Raw genomic sequence first — 15,974 nt, 5'->3', positions numbered from 1 at the left:
TTGCACAAGATATTGTACTAATATAAATTTACCGCCAAAAAATTCATATCGAAATTCAAGCCCGGGCCTTAAATTAGGCCTCTAATATAAATTTACTACAGCTTATTGCACTATAAATTACAATAATAAAAAGGGTAATAGTCACTTTGGTCCCTGAATGTAGCAAGTAGTCATAATAGTCCTTTAATGTATCAAAATTTTAAAATAGTCCCTGATTGTTCACTTTGTTAGTCAAAATAGTCCCTAACGCTTAAATAATCCCTTAATATTCACAATAACTCTTTTTATATAGGGACTAAAATGACAATAAGTAAGTACGTATAAGGACTAATATGATAATAAGTAAGTCTATTGAAGAACTAATATGACAATATTAACGAAATATTTTAATATCAAGGACTATTTTGACTAACAAAATACACAATTAAGGACTATTTTGAAATTTCGATACATTGAGAGACTATTGTGACTATTCGTTCCTCATTCAAGGACTAAAGTGACTATTTCCCCTAAAAAAAGCATTCATTTGGACACAGTTCCTTCCGCGTTTTATATTTAATTTTTAATTTTTACTCCCTCCGTCCCTGAATATCTGACCTATTTTCTAAAAAAAAGTGTCCCAAAATAACTGAGTCATTTCAATTTTCAATACAACTTTCATCATTCCCAATACAATATAACTCTAATTAATACTACTTTTATCATTCCCAATACAATATATTCCACTTTCCCCTTTATTTATACATTTTTCTTAATCTGTGTGAAAAACCAAACTGGCTCAGATAAAAGGGTACGGAGGCAGTAATCTTTATTTTTAATTTTTTAATTTTAAAAGTTTAATTAAATTATCAATAGCTTCAATCAGTGTCAGAGAGTCAGATTCCGAGTTCAGAAAATTTGAAACGGGATCGACACCAATTGAATTCGTCATTCGTCAACTCTTTTCGTTCAATTTCTCATCTTCCTCTTTTCGTTCTCTCGTTCCTTCGTTCGTTCATGAAACTCACACACACAGTAACAGTACCTTTTCGTACAAAACCCTAATTCTCGTTTTTCAGATGGGTGAATTATTGTTACTGTGAGGTGGTGAAGAATATGGAAGGTACCGGAAGAAGAATCACGGTCAGTCCTAGACCTTGTTGCGGCCGAAGAGTCAGAGTCGACGCGAAGAAGACCGGTCGCGGTGGTCGAACGGTGGATGGATTTGTTAACAGCGTTAAGAAGCTTCAGAGACGCGAAATTAGCTCCAAGCGTGATCGTGCTTTTAGTATGACCGATGCGCAAGAACGATTCCGCAATATTCGTTTGCAGGTTAAATTAATTTTCGATTTCAATTTCACTTTTCGTGTTTCCATTTCACGAGGTTGAGTTTGTTAGGTTATGGTTGAGCTGAAGCGTGTTAAGTTTTCTTTCTTATACTCGTTTTGGATCAAACTTGAAATTTGTTTTCTAGTGTTGTAATGTATCGTCATCGTGATTATGAAGCTATATGCCTGATTGGATTACAATTAATTTTAATTTATAGCTTATAGCTTAAACCCTTATCCTATATAAAGGCTTATTATAAGCTGTTTTTGTATAAGTTGTAAGTTGTTTTCACAAGCTATCATGGAGAGCTTATGGAAATAAGCTCAAGAATATGAACATTTCTTAAACAGTTTTCATAAGTTCTCCCGAATGGCCTTACAAATGTTTATGTCAGTGGATAAACTTAAATAAGTCAATCCAAAGAGGCCCATACTTACCACTATTTTCTTAACATAGCTAATTATCCTTTGATTATTGATGAATGGAATGGAACATTCTTTCGTTTGTAACTGTTCTTAGATATAGAATTTGTAGACCACTAGTATAAGCATATGCAGCCTGGTGTCTGATGCTTGTATTCAATGCTTTTTGTATAAAGCAAGGGGTGTGTCACCAATGTGACAATGGGAATCAAAAAGTAGCATGGTGTGAAAATGTGATTTTCGTAGTGTTGGGGTATGTTTGGATGGATGGTTTTGGAGGGGAGGAGAAGGTATGACTTACTTTTCTTTTTAAATTAAGGACACCATAATATGTTTTTAAAAATGAATTACTCTTAAGGTATGTTGTTCTTTCAATTTTTTTAAAATATCAAATAGGAATCGAAATATTGACGTAGCCTTGCAAAACACAACTCCCAAACGTACCCTTAGGATTTGTTTGCGAGTTTGGAGGGGGAGGGAGGGGAGGGGCTTGGGAAAAAAGGAAGGAGCAAGTGGAAGAAACAGATGACATTGAGAGGGGAAGGCGTTGGGGGATCATTTTTCTTCATAATACAAAATCCTCCTCAGTTGGGGGAACTCAATGATTGTATTGGAAGAGGGTTTTGGGGGGGTTTTGGAGGGTTTACATGTATTCTTCAAATTTAATCTATGTAGTTATAATATTCTCAGAATTAAAAATATATTAATCATAAGCGTTAATTTATCATTCTCTAAAAAATTACTCTTTCAAAAAATGTGAAAGATTTTACCATTTTCTCCTATATTTCCAACCCTCCAAAGCCTTCCCCTCCCCTCCAAACTCCCATACAAAGCCTTCAATTCTTTTAAAGTTATGATATGGTCATTGAGAGGGGTTGAGAGAATACAGATTGGGGGTTTTGATTTCCTGTACTACTTTTTTGTTTGTTTTTGTGGTGGAATGATTTCCTGTATTACTGTTGAGTCATGAAGTGTGTTTTTTGTTTGTGGTCGTAGCAATTGCAATTTCCCACTGTGTTTAGTCAGGATTTTATTTTATTTTATTTAAAAAATAGTCAGGATTTTAAATTATGTTTCTAGTTGTGTAATAAAATCATTGCAAATCATTGATGTCGGAGACTCCTTTGTTTCTCCTGTTTTGATAAGCAAGACATGTATTTTGCTATAAGTATGCACATTTCCCTCACATGTTGTGCCCTGTCTGATGGATTTATTTATAGGAGGAATATGATACGCATGACCCAAAAGGTCCTTCGTCTGTGGTATTGCCATTTCTGAGAAAAAGATCAAAGATTATTGAGATTGTGGCAGCACAAGACATTGTTTTCGCTCTCGCACAATCTGGTGTTTGTGCAGCATTCAGCCGAGGTAGAACTAGTAACTGGTACTTATTTGCCTTTTCATTTTGTTTGCAATATATTATATGTTTACATGTTTCAATTGTCTTATGCAGAAAGCAATCAAAGAATATGCTTTTTGAATGTCAGTCCCGATGAAGTTATAAGGAGTCTATTTTATAACAAAAATAATGACTCGCTTATCACAGTTTCTGTCTATGCATCAGACAGTTACAGTTCCCTGAAATGCAGAAGTACAAGGATTGAGTATGTATAGCTGTCCATTGTTTTATAATTCCTACCCTCACTCCCCTCACTCAAGGATATTGTTTTATAATTCCTTCCCTTACTACCCTCACTCAAGGAAAAAATACAGAAAACCAAATCATTCAAAATGCACAATAACTAAAAGAAAGGCTGTTAATATCAACATTTGCATTTCCAGGTTTTAGTATTTGTGTTTTATGCTAAAACTATTATGTTGTTCAGATACATCAGACGGGGTAAACCAGATGCTGGCTTTGCTCTTTTTGAATCTGAGTCTCTAAAGTGGCCAGGTTTCGTAGAGTTTGATGATGTAAATGGGAAGGTACTCACATACTCTGCTCAAGATAGGTAAATATTTCTGTCCTGAAACTTCTTTTGCCAGGGTATAATTGCATAATATATCGAAGTTTCTTGATATCGATATTTGATACTTGCTCCTTTTTTGTCTTACAGCATATACAAGGTATTTGACCTGAAAAACTATACCATGTTGTACTCCATTTCTGATAAAAACGTCCAGGAGATTAAGATCAGGTAACTTTTCTTGATGTGGATTTACTATCACTTGTAGAAAACTCTTTCGTAAACGCGGTTTATAGTTGGTCTTGGTCATGCATGAATTCTGAAATCGTATCATATAATCATTTTTTTCTAATCAGTCTCCTTTTTTACTTTCTTCGAGTATCATAATCACCACTTTTCTCTTGTTTGATGATTTCTCGTTATTAGTCCTGGGATCATGTTGTTGATTTTTGCTAAAGCAAGTAGCCATGTCCCACTTAAAATCCTTTCAATAGAAGACGGTACTGTTTTGAAATCGTTCAACCATCTTCTTTATCGGAATAAGAAGGTGGATTTTATCGAACAGTTCAACGAAAAGCTCCTTGTCAAGCAAGAAAATGAAAACCTTCAAATTCTTGATGTAAGTAATTTTCTTCTATCTTGCACTATAAATACTTGTTTCTACATCCAGATATCTCACTTATGTATAAATTTTAGGTGCGTACTTTTGAGCTGACAGAAGTTAGCAGAAGTGAATTTATGACACCTTCTGCATTTATCTTTCTTTATGAGAACCAATTATTCCTGACATTTCGAAACCGTACTGTGGCTGTGTGGAACTTCCGTGGAGAGCTTGTAACTTCTTTTGAGGACCACCTCTTGTGGCATCCTGACTGCAATACAAACAACATATATATAACCAGTGACCAGGATCTTATCATATCCTACTGCAAAGCTGATTCTGACGATTCGTTAACTGAAGGAAATGGTACTTTACCTAATTTATTCCTTTTCTGTCACTTTCTAATAATACACATTGTGTGAGACAATGGGAGAGATGATTTTTGAAACTTGTAGCTTAGGTCACCAGATCTGAAAATTTAGGTTCTTTTTGGATTAGCGCATGTGAGTTTTTCAATTAAGATATGCAAATATGTATTTGGCTCTCAACTAACGAAAAACACATGGGGGTTTATTGGTGGTTATGAAGAAAGAAGGCTAGAGCTTTTAAAAATGTTGAGTTGCAGAAACTCATTTCAACTTGGTTATGAAGTTATTAGAAGATTCATAATCACAGTAGGATTATTTCAATTTTATTTTCCTTTAAATATTTATTCCTAACTGACTCTTTGGCATCATTTGTACCAAAAGAATACCAACTCTTGGCTCTTTTTTCCGGTTTTGACTTGATCTGCTAAACATAATATGGAATATCAAATCACAGTAATTTAATAGCTTGCAATGTGTCTTGAGATCAATGTATTATGTATATTTTTTGCTGTAAGGAGCAACTATGTTCATAAAGGCAGTACTGACAGGCTCTGCTAATTTTATGCAGCGGGTTCCATCAATGTCAGCAACATTTTATCTGGCAAGTGTCTTGCCAAAATAAGAGCAAGCAATAGTTCTCCAATGGACAAGTGCAGTTGCTGTGACAGTTCTTCAGGCGGAAGTTGTAATTCAAGAAAGCGAAAGCATGTCTCCAAAATGAGGAGCACAGTTGCCGAAGCCTTGGAAGATATTACCGCTCTCTTCTATGACGAAGATCGCAATGAAATCTATACGGGAAATAGGCACGGTCTAGTTCATGTCTGGTCTAACTGATTAATTCTGTTAACTTCACTGTTGCCTTGTGTTTTCTTATTGGCTTTTCTTCATGGGTAAGTTGATCAACTTGATCTATTGTATGAACATTCGGGAGCGGTAACACCACTAAGTGTTTGTATCATTCAGTTTTTTTTTCCTTGTCATGTACGCCATGTGAAAGTTTGTTCGTTAGTTGGTAACAAATCTTTATGAAGTGCTATGCTGGTAAATCACCAGATGTTGCTTCTGTTGTAATCTATCGTTACATTAATGGAGCAGCTTGGATAGACCAAAATATGTTGTAAACAATGCCAACCCTCTTCCTAATTCATCTCTTTATTTTTCTCTCAAGCTTTTTGACTTATGGCATATGGTGGAAATTCGTTTGCACTTTTTTGCACGACAATGAAATGTAACTTGTAAGGGCAGCGATGCCAAATACGGAGTAAAGGTACAAAAGCAATCAATAATCAGAGAGTGGTAGCTTTACGATTTGCCAATATTGCCTACTCAAGTTTCTGTACTCCAATCCATCACTTTAGTGTTCGATTCTATTTCTATCGCTACTTTTCCCGTAGTGGCTTCTTTTCTGCCAGGTGACCCAATCACAGCAAAAGCTGATTTACATGTTTTGCATTCTGCTTTCACCAGGCTTCCCGATTAGGGATTAAATAGACTGCATGCATGTTTGGATTTGTTAAACGCGGTTCCTAATGAATTTGATTACAATTGGGTTTGAACTTTTTTTTTTTTTTGATATATTGGATTTGAATAAGTGAAGTGTTACTCCCTCTTCGCATAACAGTTGTCACATTTACTACAAAATAAATGTTATTTCAATGTAACATTAATTCCTCTTTTTTTTTTTTTTCTTCAATCAATAGTTTATGTGAAATTAATTTGATAAAATTGTTATTCTCGTTTCTTCATCTATTTTTTCTTTTCATTGTGTGAAATGACCTAATGCGACTATTTTGTGGGAAAGAATGATTAGGTATGTTCTACTAATATTTTTGCTCTAAAATTAATTTTCACATAAACGTATGATAAGTTTTTTTATCCCAATGCTAAAATTACTTTTAACTGTTCGGTAAAATCAAAATTTGTAGTCAATATAGTTTGGTTACAAAATAATTAAATACTAGTATACTAATCCCATTAATCTTGAAAATCATTTTTCACAAAACAGCTAAAATTACTTTTAACTGTTCGGTAAAATCAAAATTTGTAGTCAATATAGTTTGGTTACAAAATAATTAAATACTAGTATACTAATCCCATTAATCTTGAAAATCATTTTTCACAAAACACCTTGTTCTTATTGTAATCAAATGTTCATGAGTCCTCGTGAGCTTAGTTCAGTTGGTATGGACAATGCATAAAATATGTAAAATCCGAGGTTCGAACTCCGACCACCACAACAAAAAAAAATCAAATGTTCATGAACTAACTTGAATAGTCAGAAATGAACATTTGGTTTGGAGTGTCTGTCCACCTCAAATTTTTTCTTTGTCTGCGGATGCTTTAGGTATTATCCCGCTTATAGGATACTTTTTTCTCTTTCTTTTATTTTCTTATTATTTCTTCCATCATAAAAGAAATGAGCTACTCTATTAACATAAAAAAGAAAAAAAATGAGCTACTCCAACGGTAATGTAATTGCTTGGATGCCCTTCAAAATTGAGAGCACATAAACGACAAATGTCTCATTAAACCGAGCCACATGTGGCAAGCAAATATCTACTATAATAATGAAGAAAAAAAGAGTTTTAATATTATTGCATTTTTTCGGGTTAGGTTTAAAGTCAAAATCACTTGTTAAATCGAGGCTTATACTATCCATCCAAATACTCTTGTGTGAAAAAAACAATCTAAGCAATACGACTTTCACAATGTTTTATTTGCTTAAATGTTTTTTAGATCTATTTTATCACACTTATGAAAATAGTTCTCTCATTTTAAAATCAAACTTCTTGGTCCTCAAGTATTAAATTAGTTGCAATTTTGCTTTCAACTTAGATTTCGACTCTAAATATGATGATTTTTTTGGCTACAACAGTTATGATTTATTGCTTAAATTGTAAATTTGAAAAGAATATGCATGTTTTATATCATGATAAATTTGTAAAAATTATGGTAAACTCACCGTGATACATAACATGCACATAAATATAACTTTTATAAAATGATTGTGGTTTGTCGTAATTTTACCAAACATGTTTATATTACTTTGATCTCATCTAAAATATTGGTTTAATCTCATCTAAATAAAAGTACAGGTGTTAATAAAATTACAAAATGATCAATTATGTGACTAGAATAAACATTTTTTGATAGAGTTAAAGCATATGCTCAACCAAATGACGAATTATTTAAAAGAATTTAAGTTTGATTCCTATATAAAACAATATTGGTCAAGTATTACATATCTCTACTGTCCAAATTTCAAATTGTTAGAACGTCTTTCCCTGCACCGAAGGTTAACAAATAGACATTCAAGTACCACTACAAAAGGCAATCTAATCACGTTATGCGTAATCATAATTTAAGTTAAAACAACTTTTTAATAGTTGTATTCTATCGTATAATAGAGTAACCAAAATAAATGAACATGTGAAACCTTGTGGTGTTTGTCTTGTTCATCAAGCGCGTACTCTACAATAAGGAGACAAAAAACATATAGTGACATTTGCACCTTTTAATGATAAGCAAACACCACCTTTTAATTATCTGGAGTATTAGGGAAGGGGTTAGCCCTGTCTTACTCCTTGTACATAGTAGTTTTGTAGAGATTGAGGGGCATGCATCGTAAATTACCAATGGTGGACAAGTTATGGTTTGAAATTTGTAGAATAGAATACTAAATTGACGAGGTGGAACATGTTTATATTAGTGTTTTCAAAAATATTGTTTATATTAGGTGTGGATCTAGAAACCCCAAATGCACGCGTGTTACGCATTTGGGCGCGGTGAGAAATTGTCGTTTATTTCGATTTTCTGAATCCAATCTCTGTCAACCTTGATTTGCCTCCCTACCTATTCAAATCAATACAATAATACCCAGATAATTAAGTCACTCTACTAACAACATACTAGTACTATCTCCATAAAGAACGGGTGGGAGTATTCAATTTGAAAGAAAGTGTTAGTAAAAAGGGGCGTTATTAGATTATCAAACACTTTTTAACACATTATGATTATTGGTTAAAATATATGAAGTACAGACTTCGACACAGACAGCTAACACGAACACGTCGGTAAAAAATATAAGACATTGACATTGATATTTATATGTATTGATTGATTTATTTATAAAATATTTAACTAAGAATCAAAATACATACATATGCATCAACTTGAGCAATTTATTTCATTAAATAACGTTTTATAACAAGATACAATAGTATTTTACTTTTATAATTTTATTTATCCATCTACTATAAAAAAAATTAAATATGTTGTAATCAACTTCAATGTCTATAACCCTTCATTTATCAACATTTCTCACACATCTTCAATTCTTAAATCTATTGTGTGTGGAAGCAAGAAAAAAAATCCAGATATTTGTCTAAGTTGTCCGACACGCCTCATATAAGTGTTATATAAGGTGTCGGGTACTGATCCAAGAAATGTTGAAGTAAAGAAGAATACAACTTATTTAATACATTTGTCCAACTTGTGTCGTACGAGTGTCAGATACCGATACATGTCAGACATTGCATCATGCCTAATCTTAAAAGTTTTATGCTTCTTAGATTAAAATCAACGAGTTCCATCAAATTAGATGCGATTCATATAAGTTTGATAATATTACTCTAATACTCTTATTAGTAACTAATATTCTTTTGAAATAAAAAAGAAAAGAAGGTGGGAAAAAAAATAAAGAAAAAAAGTGAGAGAAGGAAGAAGGATTAGATTAAAGAAGTAGTAGTGGTGGGGAGCGTGAGTAGCACGCACGCGTGGGGGTAGAGAACATATTAATGAAAGATGATTCGATTGGATGGTTATGGTATGCGGTGAGGGTGGTGGTAGAATTGAACTTAGTTACATTACATTACATTACATACATACACATTCGCGGACCACATTGACAACCCACTTTTTCGTTCTTTCTTCTCTTTCACAGATTCAAATTGTTGGATGCTGCTACACCAAGCAACCAACACCTTCATCTCACTCTCACTTTCACTTTCACTTTGAACTTCAAGATCTCTCTCACTCTCTCTGAAATCATAATCCACAAAACTAGTTTTCAGATCTCAACAACGAGAGGTACTCACTGACTTCCATCTCTCATTTTCCTTTACTGCATTTCTCTTCTCTTCTCTTCTCTTCCCGTTCTTCGATTTCGATTTTCATTTCCCCCTTTTTTGTGCTTGAACAATCAAACTTGATTTTGTTCTTTCTCCACTTCACTGCAATTCACTCTACTATCTTTGCCCTTTCTTCTTTTCTTTTTTCATTCACACTTGCTAGATCTGACTTCAATCCACGCATTTCCTACTATTATTATTAATATTACTTTCTAATTCTAACTACATCCTCTTTACTTTCTTTCTTATAACAACTAAAATGGATTAATAATAATATTAGGTATTAAACTTGTTGATTACGTCTATGGTTTAGAAATTAGATTTCTTTATTTGTATTTATGGATGATGGAATATGATCCAGTTGCCTCATTGGTAAGAGGCATTTTGTATGTACTTTGTCTAAATACTAAATACTATTTTGCTTTCAGGTTCAACTTCATTTGTTTTTCATCGGAAACTTTGAAAATGGGGGATGCAATTGAAGGCCACGAGTCTTTGGATTATGCTTCAATTAACATTTTTCCAAATCAAAACAGGTTAGTATCCACAAATGCAATGATCATATTTTGACTTAGAAACAGTGTTGTCCATCGCTGAAAATAGCAATTCATTCATTCATTCAAATGCCAATATGCATCAATGCTATGGTATAGCGTCTCTGTAGTTGTTATTTGGCAATACTAAATAGTGTATCACCGAACAATAGTGATTTGTTCATATTCCGCTATGGTGTAGAGCTATGCTGCTGTAATGTTTTCTAACAACGTAGATCAGAGATAGAATTTGTCACATGAACCTGTCTTAATTTTTTTTTTTTTAATAAATTTGTTTCAAGGATTTTTGTCATTGTTTTAGTCTTTTAGATGTTTTTCCCCCTTTCTGTAATAGATTTTCTATTTCTATTATATCACGAGGAAGAAATCTTTTGAAGTAATTGGTTTCATTGCAGAAAGTGACAACGCGGAAATAAAAACATGAAAAATTGTAAGGAAATTTCCAATTTTGTTCCACCTCTAGCTCCAACATCATTCTAATGGTTTTTTTTACCATTTTTTGTCAAGTTTGAAAGAAATTAGAAATAATTAAAGATGAAAATATCGTTCACTTTGAAATTTTAAAAGTAGATTATATCATTAATTATGAAATCATTAGTTTTAAAAAGAATTTGTTAGATCAATGAATATAATAATTTCAGAGACATCTTAATTGCATAAATTTGAAGTTGTTCTCTAACAAAACACGTCCTTATCACTTATTATTAGCAAAATTTTACTTATAATATGTCTTAGACTCTCAACTACTGTGTATGTACTCTATTAGAGTTATTATAATCTGTAGTAACTTTGCAAGTTAGTTCTTCCTTCTGTAGATTCAATTCTGCATTGAATAATTCATATTGAGTCTGCCGTGAATGTTAAATTTATTACATTTAATCTGATAATACTTTATCTTTACACATTTCTCGCCATGGTGGTTGCATAGGTATGAGGCTTATGTCTGCAAGGGGAATCAATCTGAGAAAGTGGCAACTGGGCATTTGGAACACCTATTGCCACATTTACCTGAAATAAATGATTTGCATGCTAAAGGATTTGATGCAAACTTTAATCTTAAATTACCAAAAGATCTGCATGCTGCTGAATGGTTCTCAAAAGAAACTGTAAAAAGGTTTACATCAAATGCTGGTTGTTTATTTTACAATAGTTGCATTTTATTTGTAGGAAAATTTTACTAGCTCTGATATTATTTTGACTCTCAGGTTCCTGCATGTTGTTAGTTCACCTGATTCAATAAATGTCATCAATACCATCATGGATGAGATGTCTCAGTTGGAGGATTCAAAAAAATTCCATGTTTCTTTATACGGAAAGGTGATATAGTCTTTCTTTTAATAAATCAAAACGAGACGTGTTTAGCTTTTTATTAGTTGTCTTTTGAAATCAGGACTGTCAGGATAGTGTTGGTTTATTTTGCTAAATCATTCACACTACTACCAATAGATAAATCTTCAATTTCAATTATCTGTTGTTTTTCTTTATTACATTACATCATATTCAACTAACAACTTATTGCATATGAACAGCCTGAAGTTAGCACTGTATCATCCGATGCTTCAAAGTATGTTCTTATGACTATGATATTAGATTTATCAGATGTATATTGGTTGCATCTACTATTAAGCTTTCTGAAAATATGTTGCCAGGAATGAATTGTTACGAGCAATGGATCTAAGACTCACAGCTTTGAGCAACAAGTTAGCTGAAACATTTAACAAGGCTGCAGATGCTAAATGCTCCCCTAAAGATATGGCTTATTTAGTGAAATTCTCCCAACATTTTGGTGCTACTAATTTAGAGTAAGTTTCAGACAAATTCATTAACATTCTCTCAGAATGTCTGACTGCAAATACAAAATTGTGCCTATATGATTTTATCTCTCACTAAGATCATTGCTCTGTTGTAAAACATTTTCCTTCACTCTGTTTATGTTCTCAGGTATTCTTTGTGCAAGTTTATAGAACTGAACCAAAAGAGCCAGGATGGTGGTCCCGTGAACAATGAAACTACCGTGCCCACATGTGATGTAACTAATGTGTTCAGCGATGATGCAAGCAGGGCATTTAAAGACCTGCAGATATCCAAACCTTCAACTTCAGATGCACCAGTTAAGTACGGTGTTTCACCAGCTAAAGCTGCTCAAGTTGAGAGATACAGTTCAACAGGAAGTGAGGAATCTTCGGACTCAAGTGAAGAGGACCAAACATCTGCTGAGAGAAGTCGCTCCCTAGTAAGATCTGTAACACCCAGAAGGTCAGCATCCCCAATGCGAAGAGTACAAATAGGAAAAGCTGGGCCCCGCAGAGCCGCTGCATTAACTATTAAGAGTCTCAATTTTTTCCCTGCTAGATCTTATAGAGATGCTGCTGAAAACGGTTGTGAAGGGGAAGTTTCAGAACAACCTTATAAGAAGACAGAAATTGATGTGAGGAGGATAACTGTGCAAGATGCCATCAGTCTTTTTGAAAGCAAACAACAGCAAGACCAATCCAAAGATATTCAAAAGAGGAAGTCATTAACAGATGTGTCTCTTAGTACAAATAAATCTGTCTTGAGAAGATGGAGTTCAGGTATGGGGGAAACGTCTGCTCAAGGCCAGCCAGAACACGGTCCTGAAGATCCTGTTCTGGTGACTTCAAATGATGCGATACATGATGAGATTCCAAAGAATTCTGAAGTAGAAATGGTGTCTGATTTTATTTCTGAAAGTCACAATAACAATGAGATCCCTGACTGCGATGCAACACCAGAAAAACAGGAAAACATAGATTCTTATACTGTAGATAATCAAGAAGAAACCAGTCCAAAAGCAAGAGAGGAAACTATCAAAAAGTTAGCAGCCTCAGCAGAATGGAATCAAAGAAAGCAGGCAGAGTTCAACCAGATTCTTAAAAAAATGGTTGAAAGTAAGCCTGTTATATTTGGAAAGTCCCAGCCCAGTAAAAAACAGAACATCTCATCTGAGCAGAGAGGGCAGTCATATGATCATTATAAGGAGAAAAGGGATGCGAAACTCCGAGCAGAAAAGGTTGGAAAGCGAGTAGAAAAAGAAGCACAAATTCATGGAATGCAGCAATTAGTTGATAAGAGGAAGGCTGAAATGTCCAAAAATTTGAGTGCAAGTAAAAAAAGTTCTCCCAAGTTACTTCAAAAACCACTTAGAAATTCACCTCAGCCTGCAAATTCCCCAAAGGAAACCCCTAAACCCACTGTTGCGAAAAAAGCGTCTGCTAGATCATCATCAATGCCTGCTACTCGTAAGTCATGGTCAGCAACACCTTCACCCAAGACTTCTGGGACATCCCCTGCTAAAGGCCGTGTTGGGACTTCATCTGCTAGCAGCACCCCCACGAGTCGGAAGCCAGTGTCAACTGCATCTGTTCCCCAACCAAGCCCACAGAAGGAAAACTCTCAGCAGCGAAGCAGAAATGAGAAAGAAATTCAGACCAGTAATGCCAGGAACCTCAAAAGCACGAATGTGAAGCGGCAAACAGGTGTCCCAAACAAGAGCAATGCAATAAAATCAAAAGTGACATCAGATTCTGGAGAAACCGTTCCTTCAAGGACTACCATAGGTAACAAGGGGACCAAGAAAAGCAGTGTAGTTCCATTGGAGTCAAAACCATTTCTAAGGAAGGGTTCTCGAATGGGGCATGGTACTGTTGATCCTAACAAGAAAAAAACTCCTCCTAAGCTGGACAAATCTCACAGAGATGGTGAAGATCGTATTGAAGATCCAGAAAATGAGTTGATTGTTAATGCTTCTGACTCAGCCAGTCGGCATTCAGACGGGGACACTATGACACCTAGTCATCATAATGCCGCTACAGAATCTGACAGTCAGAATCAGATAGATAACCATTTGCTATGTGGTGAGACGGAAAACTTAGACCCGGATCCTAGTGATGTCTTGGCATATACAGAAGAATCTTCTTTGAATGTAAGGAATGAAGAAGAATCAACCATATCACCTTCAGCCTGGGTAGAGACAGAAGAGGAGCTGGAGCAGCCAAAGCCATGCGAGGATAGCACATTTCATTTTCAACCTGTATCTCTGGCCAATGCTGCACCTGCTGGATATACTAGTCCTCGTGTTCGTCATTCTCTATCACAGATGCTTCAAGAAGAAATTAGTGAACCTGACATTTGTGAGTGGGGAAATGCTGAGAACCCTCCTACCATGCTATACCAAAAAGACGCACCCAAAGGTCTGAAAAGACTTCTGAAATTTGCTCGGAAGAGCAAAGGTGATACAGGTTCAACAGGTTGGTCTAGTCCATCTGTTTTTTCTGAAGGAGAAGATGATGCTGAGGAGTTTAAAAATTCTAATAAAAGGAATGCTGACAATCTACTGAGAAAGGCTGCACTCAATGCGAAAAGCTATGGACAACCAAAAAGTTCAGTACATGATGGATATGACTATTTAGGTACTAGTAAAATTATCTAGTAGATTTCCCGTTAGGTTTTGTCCTCTTATTTTTGCCTTTCTGTTTTAATTTACTCTCTTGCTCCTCATTTAAACCCAATGACAATGCAATAAATTTTGATGTCCTCAATGTTGTCACATTTCTGGTAATAACAAATCTTCCCCTAACATGTGCCTTAATGTCTTGTGCTGAAACTCTTGCCAGCATAACCTCATATATTTGCAACTTAGTTAAACAAGCGATGCTCTACTTATTTAGTACTCAATTTTAGCCAGAAGTCTCTGTGATTTAGTTATTTCAGACATATTTTGGTTAAACTTCTAAAATTTCTTAATTATAGCATTCTTGCTACCAGGAACTCTAGACTGAAATTAAAGTAAAAAAGATAGTGCCCTAATTTCATGCTGCTAGTTTCTTTGTGCTGTCTTTCATGTTCAGCTTAGCTGATCTAAAAATAAGTTGTGCTTTTCAGATTGAGATACCTTCCTTCCTCGTGTCAATATTCTCATCATTTATAAACATCTGTTATGCAGCAAGAGATGATGGAAAGGGTTCCCACAAGATGCAAGGCAGCCGTGATTCAGGGGCTGGCACAGCCACAAGAGGTCAGTCTCCACTCCATGACCGACTAAGAGTTGTAAAAATGATTGTAGTGATCTTTATGTCATGGAATTGCACCTTTTTTTTTTCATTAGTGGTTGATGATCCTCAATAATTTATTCTAATGTTCATGTTCCAGGATCAAGGTCATTCTTTTCACTTTCAGCTTTTAGGGGTACCAAGCCCTGATTCAAAGATTCATTAATGGCATGGGGAATTTTTTTGACTATGCCATCGTCTCAGGGACATGTCCATTTCAGGATTAGTATACGGAGTTCTCCCTTTTCCTCCTGCATGTCTTGCATCAACAATTGCTAAATCAGAAATAATTCCAGAGGATTGGTGATAGTTCTGAAACGTAGTTGGGTTGGGTGGAATGTTGTAAATTCATTAAATTGTGTCAAGCTATTCTATTTATTTGCTATAAAATTATAATTCATATGATCCTGCCTTGGCTCCTAGAAAGTTTTCCTATCGCTGGATTCCTTTTCTAATGTTGTCAACGTCCAATTGGTCGTATGGTTGTGTCCCTCCATAATATCATCGTAGATACCCAATGTAGCTAGTAATTGCTTATAAGAAAAATGTAGTTAGTCTCCTGTATAGTATTGTTGCATAGCTTTTTCTAGTGACCCTTATTAGGGGACTCCCGAAG

At 34.7% G+C, this 15,974-nt stretch overlaps 2 protein-coding genes across 2 annotated transcripts; both read left to right on the top strand.

The window, feature by feature from the left end:
- Positions 1–877: 877 nt before the first annotated feature.
- On the top strand, positions 878–5,717 carry LOC146941514 (uncharacterized). The gene is made up of 8 exons (XM_085755325.1): positions 878–1,311; positions 2,951–3,098; positions 3,184–3,334; positions 3,557–3,682; positions 3,788–3,868; positions 4,064–4,256; positions 4,334–4,604; positions 5,175–5,717. Exons 1-8 carry the CDS (start codon positions 1,096–1,098, stop codon positions 5,438–5,440), a joined length of 1,452 nt encoding a protein of 483 aa, XP_085611451.1. The 5' UTR covers positions 878–1,095; the 3' UTR covers positions 5,441–5,717.
- A 3,711-nt stretch (positions 5,718–9,428) lies between these two features.
- On the top strand, positions 9,429–15,763 carry LOC146941513 (uncharacterized). The gene is made up of 9 exons (XM_085755323.1): positions 9,429–9,694; positions 10,164–10,271; positions 11,218–11,403; positions 11,495–11,606; positions 11,819–11,853; positions 11,939–12,091; positions 12,231–14,719; positions 15,253–15,324; positions 15,459–15,763. Exons 2-9 carry the CDS (start codon positions 10,201–10,203, stop codon positions 15,506–15,508), a joined length of 3,168 nt encoding a protein of 1,055 aa, XP_085611449.1. The 5' UTR covers positions 9,429–9,694; positions 10,164–10,200; the 3' UTR covers positions 15,509–15,763.
- The last annotated feature ends 211 nt before the right edge of the window (positions 15,764–15,974 follow it).

This window comes from Medicago sativa, chromosome 3 (assembly GCF_051527215.1).
Source record: "Medicago sativa cultivar Bolivia chromosome 3, Bolivia_mono, whole genome shotgun sequence".
Lineage (NCBI taxonomy): Eukaryota > Viridiplantae > Streptophyta > Magnoliopsida > Fabales > Fabaceae > Medicago > Medicago sativa.
Note: the sequence above shows the minus strand (reverse complement) of the source record. Positions and strands in the feature narration are given on the sequence as shown.

Bases quoted from the DNA above. Each gene is read 5' to 3' on its own strand.
- LOC146941514 (XM_085755325.1), top strand. From the start codon at position 1,096: ATGGAAGGTACCGGAAGAAGAATCACGGTCAGTCCTAGACCTTGTTGC. The intron at 3,099-3,183 runs GTAGAACTAGTA...TGTCTTATGCAG, and splicing joins TTGTGCAGCATTCAGCCGAG to AAAGCAATCAAAGAATATGC. The intron at 3,683-3,787 runs GTAAATATTTCT...TTTGTCTTACAG, and splicing joins ACATACTCTGCTCAAGATAG to CATATACAAGGTATTTGACC.
- LOC146941513 (XM_085755323.1), top strand. From the start codon at position 10,201: ATGGGGGATGCAATTGAAGGCCACGAGTCTTTGGATTATGCTTCAATT. The intron at 10,272-11,217 runs GTTAGTATCCAC...GTGGTTGCATAG, and splicing joins ATTTTTCCAAATCAAAACAG to GTATGAGGCTTATGTCTGCA. The intron at 15,325-15,458 runs GTCAGTCTCCAC...TTCATGTTCCAG, and splicing joins GGCTGGCACAGCCACAAGAG to GATCAAGGTCATTCTTTTCA.